The sequence below is a fragment of the Pagrus major genome, chromosome 13 (assembly GCF_040436345.1).
Source record: "Pagrus major chromosome 13, Pma_NU_1.0".
Lineage (NCBI taxonomy): Eukaryota > Metazoa > Chordata > Actinopteri > Spariformes > Sparidae > Pagrus > Pagrus major.
Window position 1 is genome coordinate 12,846,183 of NC_133227.1, and position 21,079 is coordinate 12,867,261.

Sequence of the window (21,079 nt, forward strand, 5' to 3'; positions counted from 1 at the left end):
ACTGTCAACAATTTGCTGTAGCTGAGTCCTAATCAGCAAACACAAACCACAGTTCCAGGAATTGCTCAACGAAATGGCAACACCTTTTATCAATGACAGGACACACCCTCCCCAAGCCCTGCCCCACCCACATTCTTTCACTGGTGTGTAACCTGGCCCCCTCTCAATGACATTGTGATAAATGACATGACAGAACAAGTGTTACTATCAGCTATGAGAAAAGGACTGAAAACTGGTCTGTAGCAAGCTTTCACCACAGTTTTTCACGTTTTTTTAATTACCGTGGACGGTGACATCATACAGCAACGTCATCGCTGCTTCCATGACTCTTATCGCTGCCATTGTCAAGGAGGGAAGCCTTGTTTACTGAGGCAACATTTATTCCAACACCACACAAAGGGACAGATCCAACAGGGAGAATAGCCTGTACCTTAAGATATGGAATAAATCTGCTTTCAGTGATAACTAGCAACCATTTGCTTGATCAGAACCGCCATCTTCCTTGAAATGGACTCACTCAACATAGATTTAACGCAGGGCTGATCTTTTGTAACAATATCAGAAGATCCTTCTCTTGTAGTGGCTCTGAGATCTAAGACTGTGTGAACTGAACTTTCTTAAAATTGTTTCCCTAGTCTCTGTAAACCAGACCTAGGTATGTCTACGTAAGAGGGGGGTTATCCTCTATTATTACACAATAGTTTTTGAGACAGATTTATGTGCTCTCTCTCACTCACTCTCTCTCCCTTCCATCTGCCATCTATTCTGGGATCAGCAGGAAGCCCTTTCATTCACAATGAAAGGCATTCGTAAAACAGGAAAGAGAGGCATGGCCTAATATGGTACCTCTGTCCCTTGAAATAAAGAAAAACAAACAGACAGATGTTGCACTGCAGGGTAATGGACCACACCACAGTTTGGTCTGTCTGACTGGTTTGCTATGGAAACCTTGTAGTAAAACACGGCTGTGGGCTGCTGTGACATCAATGAGCAGGAATTTGGGTGAAAGCAGGTCAAACCAGTGGAGCTACAACCAACTGTGGAAAATCGTTTAGTCATTTAGCTTAGCCTGCCCTGACCTCGGCGCTGCTGCATTTAGCCTAGCTGTTAGCACAAGCTTTGATGAGAGCCCAAAACCTTTGGATCAATCAACAGCTAATTAACAACAGGGTAGCGAGTGGAGAGCAAAACAGAGACTGGACAGCAATCTAAGGGAGGAGTGAGAAGGAGAGTGCCATGTGTACACTAGCATAACAATCAACAAGCTCATCTGGTGAGTATATTCAGCAGTTTAGGAGGGAGTTACTGATGAAAACATTAAGAAACGTCTTATATTTCAAAAGGATCCAGTATAAAGCTGTTGATAGAGAAAAAAACACAGTCAAAAAGAGGAATAAAAGAATCAATTTACATGAGCACCTTAAGGCTAATGTTGTGACACCAGACCGGTGGTCATCTGTGATGTCAGCAATGAAATGCCAGCAAAGACATAGTGACTCACTATTACACTATGCATTAACATCATTAGTCTCTTGACAAACCGTTAACTTAACCTTTTTTGCCTCACTCCGTTCTTTCAGAACTACAGATTCAATGATATGACATTTTAGTAGGGCATGTCCCAAATTAGTGTCTCTGTGAGGCAATATTTTTGCACTAGAGAGAGCAAAATTGCCATGCAAATACGAAAAAGAATGTGAGCCTCACTGAAATGTCTACAGGTAATGTCAACCAGTAAAGAAGACAGTCAGCTAACTGCTCAGGAACATTATCAAGACAGTGTCAGGAAATTAGTGCCATTTTATCGCTAACTTATTGGATGTTTTATTGAAGATTTATTTCAGTTGCACCAATCACTCAACTTAACATGATGATATACTACAGCCTGAAGGAATGAGTTGACATACAGTATGCAACAACTACTGATAAAGAATGTCTTTGTTGTAACTTTTGTAGAACAACATGTTATCAAAGTCTACATAGTGAAATTCAAAAAGTCCATGAGAGATAAAATCAGTTGCTGTAACACAGCACCACTCCTGAATATAGCAGTGGAAACAATACCCTTCACATTCTACAAAAGTACAGTGGCCAAGTATGCAAACACTCATGACCCTGCTCTAGATGTCATAAACGTACTAAATATAATTAGGGCTGCACATATGACGATGATATTGTTAATTTAGTTATTTAGTTGTATAGCAAATCACAGCCTTTATTGGACTATTTTTCACTCGTCATTTTGACGTCTGCAAAAGGTTACTGAAAGGGGGGGATAAAGCGGTAACATCTCCGCGACCCTCACGGAAAAGCGGTCAAGATAATGAACTGAACTGAACATTTTGACGATTCTTTGCGTTCTTCTGCAAGGCATGGATGAAGGCAGGAAATTTGCATCTGGATATAGGCTTATTGCAAAGCCCTAAGTGAAATAAACCTTCAATGTAAGGACGCAGCTGCAGCTCGAATCAGAGGGCAGGATGATCTTATCAGCTCCATTCAGTGTGAGCAAGTGCACTGTAGAGAAGAACCAAAACACACCAGCTTAAGTCTGAGCAAATCCCATCCTTTTATCAGGGAATGAAAACTAATGGGAAACAGGGTAATGAAAATCCCCACACAGAGATCACTCACATATAATTTCAAAGGACTTTTAGGATAATCTTGGCCTATAACGGTCAATACTGTATAATCTTGATTTCATTTCATTTCATTCATTGGTTTATGTGCAACTTTAATACATCCAGAATTAGACTTGAAAAAATACTTCATTGTTAGTAACTGTCCTTATTTATAATGTTCCTGGATGTCTGAAATAATTTAAGAGAATTGCAAGTACTTCAACTTAAATGTGAAAACATCAACTATGGCATAAAATTATTTGAACATGTTTGTATTATTCCATCATTATTGTTCTATAGCATATGGACCCACTGCAACAGCTGCAATATCTCAGGCATAGATATGATATGGGTCCCAAAAATCAAAAACATTTTCTATGCAACTCTTGCTCAATACAAATAACAGCCCTAGTGAGGAAGTTGTCTTGCTCATTTAAGCTGATCCATAGCAGACAGTCATCCAGCTCAAAGCACACAATGCTTTCTCGTAAGGAAGCTGAGTCAAACTGAGCACATTCCAGTTAAAAACCATGAAATTGAGGGTATGGTTGCTACTGAATCTCTCAGAGACAGAACCAGCCAGCAGATTTGAACTATTCCTAATGACCACAAGGGAGTCCCATCTGTTGATTTAACCGGTATGCTCTTCCTTCAAAGGAAAGCAGCATCTTGCTCAGCAGAAACAAGCCGTTGTGTGTCAGTGTGTGTATCCCACACATGTACAGTTCAAGGCAGGGCAGGGAAGGATGTGCTATGTAATGTGCTGAGGCTTGCAGCACTTCAATGCAGTGCTCCACAACAGGAAACCAGGGACCCATTGTCTACCAGCACTGAAACAACAGGCCTGCCCAGTTCTGCCTCCTCCACTACCATGTGACACTGGTGGGGGACATGTGACCATAGATAAGAGGGGATGGAGGGGGTTGAAGGAAGGAATGCATGTGTTTCTGGACCCCATCCATCTCCATCTTCACTCCAGGCCAGTTCTGCTGAGGTGGTTCTGGGACTGCAGTTTCCTTTTTTCCGCCAGATGCATGCTTTATCTTACATTTAAACAGTGCTGCAGAATGTCAAGTGTTCAGCAGATCTGTATCCTCAACTGCCTGTCACGAGATATCAGCTGGTCAGTCACTAGCACAGTTCAAAGTGCAACATGCAAACCTTGTAGGTGATATTTAAAGAGCATGGCACACTCTTCCTACCAGGAAGAGAGTGGGTACAGGTGTGCGGCAAGAACAAATTAATTTTACTATCCAACACTACTGAAAATAAATCTGAATTATACACATTTAATGTGGGCACTTCAAGATTTCAAGTCACATCGTTTCTGAATATTCAGGGAACTGAATCCTTTCTCAGACCACAGACATCTAATTTACAACTATATGTATACATTTGGCGACCAGTTAAATTTTTTCCCTTCATAGAAGTATTCTACGCAAATTTGTTAAACATGACGGCTTTCATTAAATAATAAAACAATGGTGCTGCCCAATCATACACTACTACATGGTATTTGAGGAAATGTATTTTGTAAATGGTCTGGGACTTATTTTATACCTTGTGGTTGTAATAACATCTTATTCACAAAGTTAACTGTTAGTATCGGAGGATACTGTGCCCAGAAGGTACTAGCTCCTAATGGATGTTTACGATGGACAGATAGGGTCATAATTGTAGTCCGTAAAATCTTTTTATAACTGTTAGAAATGACAGCCTAACTGTGCAAATAAGAAAGAAATAAGAAAAAAGGTGATAGTTGTGTACACTATTGCTAGGTGTTCTCAGGAGACGTTCCAAAAAGTGAACTACATATTAAACATTTAACAAACAGGTTGTTGGTGGGTGTTTTGTAATACTTTTAGCCAGAAGAGCTAACTTTTGACATGTTTGGTAAACATAACAAATTACTGTGTATACTTAGAAAACATCCATGTATGAAGAGAAACTAAATAACAGTAACATGTCATTAAAGACTTGTATGTGAAATACTTTGCTGAATTAACACACTATTTGATAAGCTTAAGCTTTTGCTTTTCCCTTCACAAATCATCAACAGTGCGTATTTTGGCACCGGAAAGGAGAGCTGGCTTGTCAAACCCTGCTGGCTAAATACTGTTTGCAAGGGAAGCCTTTGTCAACACAGAATGGGCACCATGTTGTCATTATATGAATCCAAGAGCCAATTTTAATGATTACAGACGGCCAACTCCCAAACAGGGATAGGTATCAAGGAACAGATTTAAATTGAGACGGGTTGCTGATTGGTCAGAACCGTAACATTGATAAGTTCCTGGGCAGTAGGTGCTGCTACCGGTGTTTGATCATCATTCATTCATTTATTCATTGTTACATATTTTCCTTGTTCGCTAGGAGAAGTGTACAGAGAGGACTGCATGACAAACTGCTTGCATATATCATGTTGTGTGAGAAAAGAAGCCTTAAGTTACAGGTAGAATATTTTACTTGACGCTTCTGCAATTAAAATTCTTTAACTAGAGTCTACACTACACTATATAAATGGATGATATATAAAAATGCAAGCTATGCAAGTTGACCGGATGACAGAAGACACACAATTGTGAAAAGTTTGAGGGGGAGGGAGGAAGACAGAGAGGCCAACTAAAACGCTTACTTTTATGCTCCTATAGTCAGTCTACATCTGGCTCTTTGTATTAACTCCCTACACTGGGCCCAGAAATATCTAAATCATGTAGAAAATGGCAATGTAAGAATCATGCATATAAGCATTATTTTGAAGAACATTAGGATACAACAAATGACTAATTGGCATTATTTCAGTTTATTATTTTAAATCAATTGGTAAAGTAAACAGTCTAGTTAAAAAAAAAACCACACACTGCAGTATCTAAACCTGCTTTGCTTAGCCGGTATGCTGTAATAGCTGAGTGAAAAATCATGACAGCACCAAAGAAGAACCATGGGCTGATGTCAGGTTGGCCTCTCCAGGATCCTGTGACTCTACTGTACCCACGAGCTTGGAGAACTTTCCTCCTGTGAGGAGCCATACCAGCATCTAAAGCAGGCTATTACTTGACTGACAGTCTAAAAGACAAATGGACAGAATCCTCAGGCCAAACTAATCAGAAATGAGCCAACACCCAAAAACCACATTTGCGATTATTAACATTAATTGTGATTGAAAAATGTATTCTGTTATAGATTTTAGGTCATATCGTCCAGCTCTAATATTGTGCATCATCTACTCAAGCAATGTATTCTGTGAAACATGCATGAAACAGCATATGCAGGTCATGCATTAGTGATAGGTGCTGGAGGTCTCTTGTGAGTTGATTAGTCACACGAAATGACCTTGTGCTGTTCCAATGACACAAATCAGAGATAGCACACTTCAGTCACAGTCTGACTGTTCATATCACTGAGAACTACAGTGACGTATGGTATGTAACTGAAATAAACTGCAACAAGTTATTGTATTATTATGAAGAAGATGTACATAAAAGTTAAACATATAAACAACTATAAATGACAAAAAGGAACTATACTGGTTTCTTGAATGAAATATAATTACATTTGAAATCTACTAGTGTAATTTCACTGCAGATGTAGAGTCAGGGCATGGATGCACAAGACTTTGTCTTGACTGAAGATAAAATATTAGTTCAATTTAAATGCACAGTTCCCACAGTACTTCAACAGTTCTATATTGCTCTCTCTTTTCACTCCCACTCCCGTAATCAAAAGGACTTAACAAAGGACTCAAAAATCCATCCATAATAATTTCAATGTAGCTGTATGAACAAAAGACCTTTGCATAGCTTTGTGAAGCTCAGTCTCTCACAATCTTTTGTGATAGGCCTACATATTAACTCATCAACGGCTATAATCATATAAAGTAAGGCAATTACAAAGAGTGCTGAGCTGCACTGTGACACTGGTGAAGTTTTTGAGGAATTCTTACACATATCTTGTTTTAGCATCATCAACAGCAAAGGAAAATGAGAAAAAAGTGGCTAAATCTGAGGACAGCCTCAACCTTGCTATTCTTATGAGATGTGTCAGATTAAAAGTTTTGTAGTAGCTGGAAGATATAGTCAGACTAGGAAGCCTGGGTTCATTCACACTGTTGAACTGATACTGAAAGTCACATTTAACTCCAATAGTACTGACCCTGACCTCTGACCTCTCTTCAGGGATCAGTGTTGAAGCACTGTTATCATTACTGAGTGCTGAGCAGAAAGCCTCTTAAAATTAAGAAATACCAGAGAAACGACAGGATCAGCCTGGAACACTACTAAATTGTCTAGGCCCAAAGTCATCAGTCTCATAAAGCTGCAAGGCCCAAAGCTTTCTGTGTACAAACCAGGCTAGAAAACAAATACAAAGACTGAATAAACAAATGGTTTCTTGAACCCGAGAAGTAGACAGATCACATTTCTCATTTGAAGCTTGGCTGAAACACCAAAAGTCGCTATCATTTATTCATCACATCTTGAAAGTCAGCAATCCAGACTGAACCCATTCGCTTGGGAGCTGTGACTGTTTCTACTTCCTCAACCTGACCAACCGGCAGTTTAATTGGGGTTATAGTAAAGGTGTGGCCTTTTAAACCAAGAAGCAAGCACAGTCCAGATAATATACCAGGCTGCACAATCAAGGAAAACACCTGTTTGTCTAGTAGTACAAAACTGTGTAATATCAGCTGTATTACTGCCAGATCAGAGGGGGAGCTTTCCTCACAGATAACAGAAGAAGAATGAAACAGAAGTCATTCTCAGTGAATGTTTGAGTTTAAGCCAACTTTGACAAAGTCATTCAACATGAGAAGCCAGACAGCTATCAAGCCGACACATCACATGACCATTTCTACAACCAGCCAACGTGATATCCACCTGAGGTCGGATACTCTCTTTAAAAGTTAATTACAGGACGATGCATATTTTATAGCATGTCAACGTCACACAAACAACTTAACTGTAAAAGTTTAAATATTTCCACTTTTTATTTGGCTGTCACATTACTTTGAGCCGACAAGTGCAAAGAATGCAATTCAACCATGTCAGTACACGCAAGTTGCTGAGATAATGAATGAGGAATTACATTTAGAGTTATTTTACCAATCATCCTTATCGCAGGATTGACAGGGACCATCTGTACTAGAGCAGTGAGTAACGTCTCTACGAGGAAACGAATACTTTTTCTGAGAATGTGTTCATGGTCGATATAACACAAGAAAGGATTAGGTTAACACAACCTGTCTCCTGGCGATTTAATAGCAATATGTATGTACCTTCTGTCTCTGTGTTGAAGACTTTTGTCATTAATAACAAGAACAAGGGTGGCTAGTCAAAGTGTTAGCAAGGAGGCTAAATGCTAACTAAGATAAACGTCATCCACCCTGTCAGGCTAGTTAGCATAGCTCGCAAAAGCTAACTTAGCTTGTTAGCAACCCTTAACTTGTGTTTGAAAAGTCTCTGGAGCAAATAAGAATCTAGTAGCGGTTGCGACTAATAGACAAACTTTACCTAACAATTTAACCATCCATTCATCCACATACCTGCAGGTGCTCCTGAAAGCGAATAGGCAGGATCTGAGCCATGGCGGTTCCTCTCTCACTCTCCTCCGGTTTCTACTAATGCTAACAAACTAAGGCTTCTTCTCTCAGATCCTAGCCGGACAGCCAGGGAGCCTCTATTCTAAAGTCTAAATCAATTAATTCTAAGCCTTGTGTAAAACGCACTGTCGGTGTGATGGTACTTTTTTATTCGTCCCTAAACTGTTTACTTGCGGGCTTCCCCTGGCTAACGAATGACTGCCACTACACCGACTCCCTGGACCTGCAATGGCGGTGGAGGTTGGTCAGCAGAGAAAACATCCCGGAAATGGAAGTGCACTCAATAAGGCGGATGGATACGCAGTCACACTTTCTAAAAAGTGCGTTATGGCGTATATAATTACGATCTAACTCGCTAATTTACAGTGTTTAACATTCACTTTGAAATTAAAAATAGCGTCACAAGACTCCAACATAAAAATATACGAGGAGAAATGTGAAATGGGAGAACTACTTCTTTCTATTCGCCCTTTGATTTTTGCCACATCATTCGTCTTTGTAAATTAACGTCAGTCCTACGTGTTGTACACTTGTTCCTCTCAGCCAATCAGAACACACCGAGCTCAAGCCAGAAATTCAACTTTTTCTTGAACATCTTTTCAACAGAATTATGTTTCATATGCTTCCTGTCAGTATGCTTCACGTTCTCTGTCATCGTGTGATCTTAAATCACCTTGGTTTTCACCTTTCATCTACACTGATGACCCACATTGCTGTCAAAATGTCAATGACAAACCTTTTATAGATACATAAACAGGTGCATGCAGTATGTGTGTGGTAGTGTCCCAGTATATATACTGTCACATTTATTAAAACGGTTTACATTTCATGTAGATAAGCAGACAGCTACATACTAACATTATTTTCCTGCACCAACTATACCTCCATAGCTAAAGCTTGCAAGCAAAGCAGTATTATAATGTGCACCAAATGTTCCGTCGTGCACTGAAATATGATTTCAAATATAAGAATTAAGTCTTTGTTCATGGCTACTTCTCAAGACAATCTGAGAATTAAAATTATAGGCTATAAAATCTTGACATCTTCATGAAATTCTGTCAGCAGAATGTGTGTGTTTTGGTCAGAATCGTGCAAGATCTGTCGGGTGGAGTGTGCACCCAAGTGATCATTTCCCTTTTTTACATCCACAATTTCTGTTGGCAGCTGTCACCTTATTGCTCAACATAAAACTGAATTCTGGGAAAGTCGTTCCTCAAATGAGCTGACTCTTGAACGGAGTTGTCATTCTGCTGAGTTAGCAATTATGGCTTCTGAAGGAAAGAGTGGTCACAGGAAGATTAGCACATAGTATTTTTTCACACATCATAATGTCTGGGGAATTAAGTAACTTCCCCACACTTTTTCCTGCAAGAACATCATAAAAATATATAATATAATATAATATAATATAATATAATATAATATAATATAATATAATATAATATAATATATTACATAGTGATGCTGTACAGTTTAAAAACAAATGATCAAAGTCGATACAGAAGAACCAGAGATATCACCTTTTTTATTCCATGCATTATTCTTCCTTTTCAAAACCTGGCGCTTACATTACCCACAATGCAATTTAGCCAGTGTGACATCACTGGAGTTAATTTAACAGATTACATGCAGCGTCCTCTAAAAGGCTTTGTACTACTTTTTCACACATGCAGTAGTAGCCCCCAAGACATGTAAACACACTTAAATGTGTAAAATAGGTTAAGTTACCCTTTAAATCCATATGGTATAGATATTGAGATGGGAGTCAAATGAAAGGACCAGATTAATGCCAAAAATCTACTCTAAGCAGGGCTGACATTTCAGTTAAGTTATTACGACTAAATGACATGAACAAATACAGTCATTGCAGATTTATTAACAGCCAAAAAACTATTTTCAAAAACATCAATGAAATGTTATTAAACTGGGCCAGAAATTATGTTGAATTTCTTTGAGATGTTGTTGCTTTTCTGTGGCTTCATAATAATGAAATGTCCCAAGAGCATCGGAGGAGTCCTACCAGACAACATCTGGATTGGGATCCATCCAGGAGGATCCTCTGGCCAAAGCTACTCAAAAAAAAAGAAAAGAAAAAAAAAAAAAACATACAAAAACAACCCCAACTGAAACATTTCACAATTAAATTTTAAGGGGAAGTGTTCCTGTATCCAAAACCTGCATCACTGCATCCATATTAAAGAAATCTAGCAGATATCTGGTTTAAAACTCACAGTTTTCCCCCAACGTTTTTGATTCCCAGCAAATCTAAGCCAAATCCATACAAATATAGAAGTGCAACATCTAAAAGGCCTCAAATATTTGTTCTTAGCACCAAATGTATGGATAAACCTTCTAAATTCAAAACCTAGATTTTGATTTCTGAACATTTTTGGGCAAGCAATCCTGAATCAAAACCAAATAATTATTTGGCAGTCAAGAGCACAAATGAATGATTTTCAGCAGAGACCATTCTCTACTCAGATGACAGAGTATTGCATGGAGCATAAAAAAAGTAGTTTCCCTATTTATTTATTTATTTATTATTGAGATTAGATAGATTAGGGACCAAGTCCAGCACACCTGGGCCAAACCAACTCTGCAATTGGTTTGCTGATCTATAGTTTCAGAGGCAGAGGGTGCAGTGGAGGCCGTCCTGAATAGACCATTCACGCTGCTGTTGCCATGGATTCACAGGCTGAGGACACATAAGACTCAGACACAAACAGAGAAGCCATGTGTGTCACGATTAAAGAGTGGCCTTTGGACTCTCTGCAAGGATGTCACACAGGCCTGCTGAGGCTGAATGTAGCCTCAGGCTCCATGTAAGATGAAGGGCATTGCTGGTAGTTCTGTAGCATTTGCCCTTGTCTTTCCTTATAGATCCTCTAACAAGACCCCCCTATCACTATTTAATGTATCACGTCTCCTGCAGCTCATCGAGCAGTCGAGTGAGGTCTGCAGAAGAGCAGGCATGCTTGAACCTGAGATATGCGTAGCAAGTGAGCTCATGCTTACAAAAAGGTAACTGTCTCTCTTTTACAGATTTATGACCGTTAGTACACTCCAGTGCTTTGGCAAGGATATAGGCACAGATGGGAGCTCTGTGTCTCCCTGTGGCTGGGAGGATCTCATCAGGGATGACTGAGCGGACTGACACTTGGATCCAGACCCAGGGTTGAAAAGTCCCATAGAAGGCCTATTGGCTCTCCCGTTCTCTCTCTCTCTCTCTCTCTCTCTCTCTCTCTCTCTCTCTCTCTCTCTCTCTCTCTTTCCCTCTCCTCTCTCTATCATTCTCATTGCTGCACGTAAGGAGGCAGAGGTTAGAGGAATGTCATCACACAAACATGCTGATTACACAAACACTGTCCGTAAATCCTCTCTCTTTTTGTTTGTCATTCAGCAGATTTAAGTCCATTCAGTTCCCTCTTTCACTGAATGTCTTCGTGCTAAGCTGAACTCTGACACACATGCTTGTACCAATCACCTTGAGTCACCATATTTTCATTTCATTTCTACAAATTATATTGTGGTCTAACCTTTGAACAGCGGTGGAGGTGAAGTTACTAATTGACTGTGTGGGCCTTTGCACCTTGCAGGCAACAGTACCTATGCTAACCCAATGAAGTCAGATCATTTTGATGTAAGATCTGAATAATGAACTGCTCAGAGTTGGGACCTGCTTCTGTTTTTGCACTTTGGTTAAACATATGTTTGAGTCAGTGGCCCTAACAGGATTCAAAACCCACAGTGGGGAGGTCAAACCTGTTTTCTCCAAAAATAAACACTTTACTTTTAGAGCTTGTATTTGACTAAGTTTGTCACAAACACTAAATGTGATCAGGTAACAGAAAACACAATTTTCCAGGCATTTTAAATTGAACTTAAATGTCATTTCAATAACAATGGTAAACCAGTTGTCAGTGCAGACATATTAGGATTTTGTTGCCATCTAGTGGACTGAGCCCTCAATTAGGCATAGCTGATTTAATACAGTTTTAATTAGTTTGAGTGTCTCGTGTTCAACTGGAAACTGATAAAATGAACCATAAAGTGTGTTTTTTTATCATCTCTCCCAATCTTTTTGTTCAAACAGACATGCACTTACTATTGCTACCTAAGTTCATAGGAGATACAGAAGTAGGTGACAGGTCATGCCAAGTTTGTGTGTGTAGTTTATGGTTTTGGTTTGTTACAACTTGCTTTTGGTCAGAAATCATTAATAAATAACTGCTAAAATCTGGAGCATATTTCCCAATTTGCATGTAAAGAATGTTTTTTTTTTTTTTTTTTTTACCAGGAATGTCCTGTCATGTTGATATCTTATTGTTTAGTCTGTTACACAGAAAAGCACAATGGAGTGAACCGTCATCCTTTTTTTTTATCTTGAGCTCTTTAAACATTAAAATGCTGAAAGTCATCACTTTACTGTAACTTTCATATCTCGTAACATTTAATCTAGAGAAAAACAGGTGCTGACTGTTGAATGCTGTCAAAGAGGCATCACAATCAATTAAGCTAAAAAAAAATGGAAGACCTACTATGGTGAAATGACAAAACATGGACCCAGTTAATAAGCTCCTATCTCTAATACTGTATCTGTTAGTGTTGCATGGCTTCCTGGAACCCTTCAAGTGAAATAGATATGACCAGTGGTAATGTTTTGATTTTTCATCAGCCTCCTTCATCCTCCCCTTCTCAGTATTTCCAGTCTATCAGTTCTTATGCTCTTCATCAGCACAACTCCTCTTGCTGCAACATCAGCTGAACTATAAATCACTACTATGTTGCTTTATTGGGAATGTTGATCTGTTTGTGTAACTTGTCACTGAGCTTTGGCCTTGGCACCGACAGTCAGTCTTTGACGTGATTCTCATGGGAACAAGCACAAGTTCTTCTCCAGAATAAGATGAAAAGTCACTCATTGAGACAGAACAATAGGGAACAGTCTTGTGGTGTTTGGTACTATCAGTTCACTGACAATGCAAAGCAGATATACTGTAGGTATGTGTGCTCATAATTTCACACACGGATTAAACATTAAGCCTGGTGTCCCTCAAAGGGAGGAGTCTCTGTGTGGTCAGAAAAAATGTTTGGGCATACAGTACTCCCACATTCACATCATCCGTCCATGAGGTAGACTACTGACCTGATGGGAAAGAGACACAGCATGAAATCGAGTACAGGTAATACACTCAATTCAATCCTTGTGAAGCGTCCTAAACTTTGTTTTCCAACTATCTTACATGAGCTGTATCACTCATTGTCCCTTTGGTCTGTATATTTAATTGTATTTCTACGTTTTTAAATAATATTTCCAACTCTTGGTGTATTTTTCATTCCTGTGCCATATTTGTATTCTACTGTGCTGCATTCAGGATCAAATTTGGATTTGGATAGATTTTAAATAGAACACTTGACTTGTTGAACAAATTAGGTACATCTGTCCGGATAGTGCCTCCAAGATTAAAAAAAGAAATCTAATTGTGATCATCATTCTTGACTCTCCTAGGCCAATTGTCACTATTTAACAGACCTGGTTAAGCTTCAGCATGCTGGTCTGTATGTGTAAATAGAGGACCACTGTGCCCTAGAACATTGAAAAGAAGGTTTACGGTGGGGAAAAGTAAACAGTGACCCATTAGCTGTACCGAAGTGCCTGTGGTATGAGCTATTCAGGAGAGGGGCTGCTTGGCCATGTAGATGTGATGTCAGAGATGGACTTCATATGGGAGCAGAGTGTTACTAAATGGGTCACATTATTAGAACACTTTGTTTTTTATTTCAAACTGTGTCCAAGAAACAAGGACTCAGTGTCACTGACATGATGAGCCAAACAGATAAACAGTGCAGAGGACAGTGATAGTTTAGATGTTTTCATCGCTCCCAGTGGCCACTATGGGGAGATGCAAATTACCCATGAGCAAATTTACATTAAGTTTAGTTTTATTGAACCTTTAGATGTGGTTGGCCGAGCATACACATGCTCTTTTACAGCAAAGCCCTGCTAACGTCTTTGTAGAATAACTAAAACAAACAAATGACTTGACTTGACACAACCTGTGACTTGACTTTCCCATGAAAAAATGACTTGGGACTTGCTTGAGACTTGTACCAAATGGCTTGAGTGTCTGGTAAATAAATATCAGGAGGCTGTCAATATTTTATATAGTTCAATAGTTCAATAGTTTCATGAGACCACTGTACTCACAGCAAAGGCAGGTTTTTGCTGGATCATTTCTGGTTCAAGGCTGGGCCATCAACCAATCACTGAAGCAAGCTTAGTACAGGCAAGGAGGAGCAAGGATGAGTTATGGCAATTCACGAACAAGGCCTTTGTAGTTTAATAAGTGCCGATAGTTATTACTACTCAGACAGGGAAGGCCGACCACCTTTATCCTGTAGATTGCAGTGGTGACTGTTGTGATCATCATCATCAGTAATACTCCACAGTGTGAAAAATGTTGTCAAGGGCAGCAGCATGTTGATATCCTAATAATCCAGATCTGAGAGGAAATCGGCTTCAGTCACACTTCTTCAACGGGAATTTTTCTTTAAAGGGTCACTCCACCCAATTTTACACAAGACTGTTTACAGGTCTTGGGGAGTGCTACTGTATATGTGAATAAAGTAGTATAAAGCCTTTGTGGCTCCAGAAGAAGCTGCACGTCATCTCATAAATCGCAGTGATGCCACTCAAGTTGCATTGTGGATAGTGTAGTTTTTAAAAGCAATCCACTGGTTTAGCATTGTACTCCAATAACACTGTTGGCCTCATTATGGACAGTTTAAAATCAAATTCTTTTTGCTTTTCTAAATCCTGGTGCCTACATTACCCACAAGGCAACTTAGCCACTGAATGGCACTGGAGGCAATATGTCAGATTACATGGGACTTCCTCTAGAGCTTAATTGGATGGCCAGATGGCAAAATGTTTGTGACCTTTCCAATATTAAACAGTCAGTGTGAATTACTTTATGTGCATCACTCTAATTTATATCTTTGCATCTGTAGAGTAGCACTGATTTTGTTTTATTTCATTTTCAAATACTATGTTCATATTAATACATTAATTTTGCAGTGTATTAAAGGAGAGGTGTAATTTCTGACTACAGCTGCCAATTTCTCTATGGCTGATTATACAGAGTCAGCACACAGTATTTAACCGTATCATCTGTCTAAACATGAATTTTACACTTAGTTGCAGACAAGACAACCTTTTTTATATAAATGGCTAACAGGACAGGGCCCAAAATGGATCCCAACTTGGATACTGAATAAGAATGGGTAAAAATGAATTAATAACTTGTTAAATCAAGGATTCAGTCATGCCCTTTATGTAAGAGGAGTATTTTTTAAACCTATGAGGTGTCATGAACTTATTGTCAAACAAATCTTGCATTGTTCGTGCCCGTCATTGAAACTTGTTCAGTGGATGATGGCTGACCTTTTCCACATGAGAAAGTGCAGTGTGTACCAGAATGTTTTTTATTTGAAGATCTGGGTGTATTTTCCCCTGATAAAATATCAATACCTCAGTTCTTCTGATGCAATAATCCACTTACACAACAAGTATTGATTTATATAAAAATGCTGATCGACTGACTGATAGAGCAAGTGCCAGATCCTCCTGCCAACTTTTGACTCTTTATCTGTCACATATTTACTCGACATCTGCAACTTCAATGTTTTATAATTCCCTCCCCTTTAAGAGAGGACAAAGACTAAAGATAATCACACAAAGTCAAACCCTGTTTTATGGTGCCTCAGCTGATAGTTAAAGTCAGCACGTCATCCAAGGATCTTACTGTTTAGTAGACAGGTGCACGGAGACGTTCACAGAGCTGTAAGTTCAAATTAATATTCCCTAATGTGATTAAAATCAATGATCATGTTGTGTTGTGTCACTTGTGTTGCTATGTTGAAAATTTTGATCTGGAGTGTGTCGTACTAATGCTGAGATAAAATGAATACAGTAACTACGTCATATATGTTGGTATATATGGTAAATATGTATGGAAATGTGTGAATATTAAATTTCACTGCCTGAACTTGATGCTGTTAAAGCAATTAAATTGATACGATTTCTGTTTTTCAAGGTTTGATGGAAATCAGAGGGTTGACAGAGTAAGTCTGCTCTTCATCTAACTGTTTGCACCAATATTCATTTATTTCTATTTATTCATTCATACATTTTATTATTTCACTCTCAGTTCAAATTTAGATGTGAACACTGTACTGCTACTACTTATAAAAATAATGTTAAGATGATCAGGCACAGCATAGATCTGAGTTGGACATTTAGACTGAAAGACAGAATTGTAGCATTTATAGCTGCCCAGAATCATATCACATTAGGGTAATGTATTGTATGTACTGTACAGCATGAATTTAAAAACTGTAATTGACTCAGCTGGGCATGTTGACTTTTGGAACTAAGTAATCTTTAAGACTTTGGGCCCGAGATAAGGCCAAATATGCAGAGATAAATGCTGTTAATGTGTTGATAATAAGGGACGGTGAGGGTAATCTGCACTGAAAATTGAAATGTAATTGTAATTGATGCAATTGATCGATAGCTTTCATTGAAATTCAGAAAAACAAATATGGCATTTTTATTACATAGATATTTATCCGCTTAAACGTTAAGTTTAAGTTTAGAGGGTCATAACAAAAGGAAAATGTTGCTTTTGTTTCTCATAGATTGTAACTTAAACTTAAGCCCCACATCTCTCATCTCTCCCTTTGCAGGAAATTTAAATTCAATCCAAAAGAGGGCATAGACAACCCAGTGATGGTCATCACAGACGACGCAGGTATCTTGCATACAAATTATCTTCAATGAATCAGACGATAGTGACACTCTGTTCAGGGAAGGTATGACTTTTCTGTCTCTTCCGGCTCAGACTCTGTGTCAACACCCAGCCCACGTCTGTGTGTTCTTAAACGAGAGGAGGGGGAGTCCTACGGCTTCCATCTGCGGGTGGAGAAAGATCGACAGGGTCACATCATCAGAAATGTAGCGTCAGGAGGGGTGGCGTGCCGCAGTGGCCTTCAAGATGGAGACAGGCTTCTGGAGGTCAACAACTGCTATGTTGATGATGTTCCTCACCCTGAGGTAAGATGAGCTCACTATCACTACATTATTAAACTCACAGAAACCTTTACAAAGGTGACAGGATCCTAAGTGGTGACTGTGAGCCCGTTTTATGAATCAGGTGGCGAGGAAGATAAAGCTAAGTGGACACCAGCTATGTTTATTAGTGCTGAATGGGGAGGAGTATGAGCGGGCTCTGTCCAGAGGTCAAGACCTCCACGATCTCACCAGAGCGCAGAAGGGAGAGGGCTGCAAACCGCCCAGACTCTGCCACATCACCAGGGATCATGTCTCAGGTCTGGGCATCAACTTCGCACCCGTGGAAGGTAACACTACTTCTAGTAATCACAGGTCCAAGGTCCCAGATTAGATGTCCATCAGAAGTCTGTGCAGTCTAATGCAGTCACTCCTCCTGTTTCTGCTCTGTAGGAGAGAGAGGTCGCTTCTCTGTGAGCCTGGTGGCAGGAGGGGCAGCTGAAAAGGCTGGGGTGTGTAAGGGAGATCGCTTGGTGTGGATGGACGGAGCAACAGTGTCTGATCTGACACACTCTGCACTCAGCAGGATGGTATGTGTCAGCCCCTTTCTGTAATCAGCATTACAAACGTACAGCCACTCTTTTGCTGTACTTTTTTTCACTGTCATTCACTCCAAAACTGGTTATCAAAGGAGCAGTTCACCCAAAAATGAAAATTCAGGCACCATCTACTCACCTTCATGATGACAGAATGTCAGGTGAAGTATTTTAGTTCACAAAACATATCTGGAGCTTCACAGCAAAACAGCTTTATCCAAAACAACTGAAGTAGATGGAGACTTGTTTTAAAAACATAAAAGAACAACTGAAAAAACACATAAAATTGCTCCATACAGCTCGTCTGGCATAATCCCAGTCTCCAGAAGCCCCAAGATTCCAAATTGATTTGAAAAGACATTACTTACACCCTTTTTTAAACTGAAATCTTCACTGTAGCTGCTAAGCTAAAAGAGTTAGCTTGCACCCCATCTGAATTGGGTGAACAAGCTTGACGGCGTGTAAAGAGTGTAAATAATGTTTTTCACATCAATTTTGGATGGCCAAGGCTTTTTGAGACTTGGATTACGCTGGACCAGCTTCATTTTATGTTTTTTTTTTCAGTTTTTTTTTTTACGTTTTAAAACAAGTCCCCATCTACTTCCGCTGTGTAGGAGAAATGTTTTGTGGACTACGCAACTTCACCCAGTTTACAATTGGAAAGGGGGTGAGTTGATGACTGAATTTTCATTTTTGGGTGAACTCTTCCTTTAAACTTAGATGGCCTGCAAATGTTGTTTCTAATAATAGAAGTAACTAAGAAATGTTAATAAAGTCATAATAAAAACAATATTTAAAGGTTCTATATGCAGGAATTGGCATCCTGTCTAATTCATGCTCACAACCAATGGGGAAGCATATCCACAGAATAATTGCTAACTGCTGAAAAATGTAGCCAACGTTAGCTAGTTAGCTCTGTTAGCCGTGCAGCTGGTGGCCCGGACTGTGATCTTGGAGCATGGGGGGATTGCTGTTGCTTAAGCTGCTAACACATTACCTTCTGACCGGGATGGGCAAGGGCTAGCTGATTAGCATGTTAACTATGTCATTATGTAAAAACTTTTATTTCTTCACATCCTGTTAATAATTTTAGTTAATTTTTTTTAATGTTTTCAATTCAAATTCTTACATATAGCACCTTTTAAAAGAAAAAGCACACAAAAACCGGTCCATTACAATTACAAGATTGAACATATAATGTCCAACCTTGTCTGGCAGTAATAAATAATGTTTTGCTGTAGATGAAAAAATGCGGCAATCACATCACCATCCTAGTAATTGACAGCGAGAGCGAGCAGAACTACATGCGACAGAGAATCCCAATCCTGCCCACCATCGCTGTTCAAAATAACCTGCCTTATAGAGCCCGGAAACTCCACCTGGTCTGTGGGTCTGAGGGCTACGGCTTCCTCCTTCGGATGGAGAAGGCTCCATCAGGACGCAAATGTGAGAACACAGGGAACACAAAAATCCAACACATGCTTTCTAGACTTTAGTCTTTGATTTAAATATCTCTCTGTGTTTGAATACTAGATCATATCCTGCGCGAGATGGACAGTGGCAGTCCAGCAGAGAAGGCAGGTATGAAGGATGGAGAGCTGCTGCTTGAGGTCAATGGAGAGTCAGTGGAATCACTGAAGCATGAGGAGATTGTGGACAGAGTGAGACTAAGTGGACGGCAGGTCTCCCTCACCACCATCACTCTGCAGGGGCTGGAGTTTTACATTAAGGTGGGAATCACTTCACCAGATACACATTTTTTAATCAAATGTTTAGGATGACACTCACTGTAGAGCCAAACATAATTCACATCCAGATAACGGTCATTTTTTAATGTTTTTCTCTTTAATTTGTTTCTGCAGTTGGGTCTATCACCGCTTCTCTTCTGTGAGGACGATGCTGATGAGCAAGTAAAGGAGAGCAGCACACCAGCCTCTGCAGCAGAGCCATCACCACAAAAGGAAATGGATGCCTCCTGTAAACCCAGACACTGTTCTCTCCGAAAAGGCCCTTTGGGGTTTGGCTTTAACCTGGGCTGTGTCCCACACTCTCCTGGGACCTTCATCAGCCAGGTATCAAAGGCAAAAAGAACAAGAAGAGCGCAGGTCAGGATATTTCTTTTTCTGTCAAATGTGGCTCTAAACTTTGCTTTTCTTCTTGTAGGTGGCTTTTGGAGGTGCAGGGCAGAGTGCAGGATTACTTGTGGGTGATGTGGTGATGGAAGTCAACGGACAAAATGTGGAGGAGAAATATCTGGAAGATGTGATTATGCTTGTGAAGGAAGGAGGACATTTTCTTTCCTTACTAGTCATGGATAAGACTGGCTACAACAAGGTGGAGCAGGCTGACATGCCTACCAGAGATAACACTGACAGTGAGGTAAAAACACACAAAAAAATGTTTTTCATATCTTCTTCTGCATAATCTATTTACCAATACGTTGACCATCTTTTCTTATTTGCATCTCAGCAGGAGGATGAGAATTGTGAGATATCATGTTTGTGAGTGACAAAGACACCATATGCCGACTGAGGAGACTTCAAACTGAATGAAGAAGAAAAGAAGAAAAACATAGATTGCCTTAATCTGATCCCAGAGTTTCACAAAGGAATTCATAACACATACAACAAGCTTAATGAAACTGTAACAGTGTCACTTGTACACACAACAAAGAAATATTGTAAGGTGTATTTGTGTATGATATGAAATTGTCTTTTGGTTCAGTATTATACATTCAGAATGTAGAACGTTTAATCTAATTGCCACACAATGTCAATCAGATAAAATACAGAATGAATAAAATTAGGCTCCATAAGGGGCCATTATGTCAATAAACTGTTTCTTATTGTACTGAGGTGCATGGGACCCAGTGGCTGTGTGGACGAAGAAACTGGTGATGGCCCTTTGTTATAATGTTATATGAAAAGTGTTAGTTGTATTGTTTTGGGTGGGAGTTGAGTGTTAAGTGTGTTTTTTGTTTAACACATTACATATAAAATGTTTGTTCTCACAAAGAGTGTGTGTTTATTGAAAATGGAGCTGACAGCAAATATTGTAGTTATGGAAAAAACAACAACTTTGTTCCATTGTATAACATTTTTATGTGTGATCGTACATATGTGTGTGAATATTCACCAACCATTTGTCATATTGGACTCCCAAAATTGTAAAAGCTTAAAACATACTATAAATAATA

The 21,079-nt window shown here is 39.4% G+C and overlaps 2 protein-coding genes across 2 annotated transcripts in view; one reads left to right on the forward strand and one right to left on the reverse strand.

Moving 5' to 3' along the window:
- The window catches only part of cltca (clathrin, heavy chain a (Hc)), a 34,025-nt gene extending 25,591 nt beyond the window's left edge, over window positions 1–8,434 (reverse strand). Inside the window, exon 1 of the mRNA XM_073479432.1 lies at window positions 8,161–8,434. Coding sequence (XP_073335533.1) covers window positions 8,161–8,202 — 42 coding nt within the window. The 5' untranslated portion in view covers window positions 8,203–8,434. The remainder of the gene's footprint in view (window positions 1–8,160) is intronic.
- Window positions 8,435–13,326: 4,892 nt separating this feature from the next.
- On the forward strand, window positions 13,327–20,897 carry nherf4b (NHERF family PDZ scaffold protein 4b). Its single transcript, XM_073479115.1, has 11 exons — window positions 13,327–13,400; window positions 16,314–16,341; window positions 16,966–17,030; window positions 17,121–17,332; window positions 17,433–17,637; window positions 17,741–17,877; window positions 19,125–19,329; window positions 19,417–19,613; window positions 19,746–19,955; window positions 20,047–20,262; window positions 20,353–20,897. The coding sequence occupies exons 1-11, from the start codon at window positions 13,367–13,369 to the stop codon at window positions 20,386–20,388; spliced, it is 1,545 nt and encodes a 514-aa protein (XP_073335216.1). The 5' UTR covers window positions 13,327–13,366; the 3' UTR covers window positions 20,389–20,897.
- The last annotated feature ends 182 nt before the right edge of the window (window positions 20,898–21,079 follow it).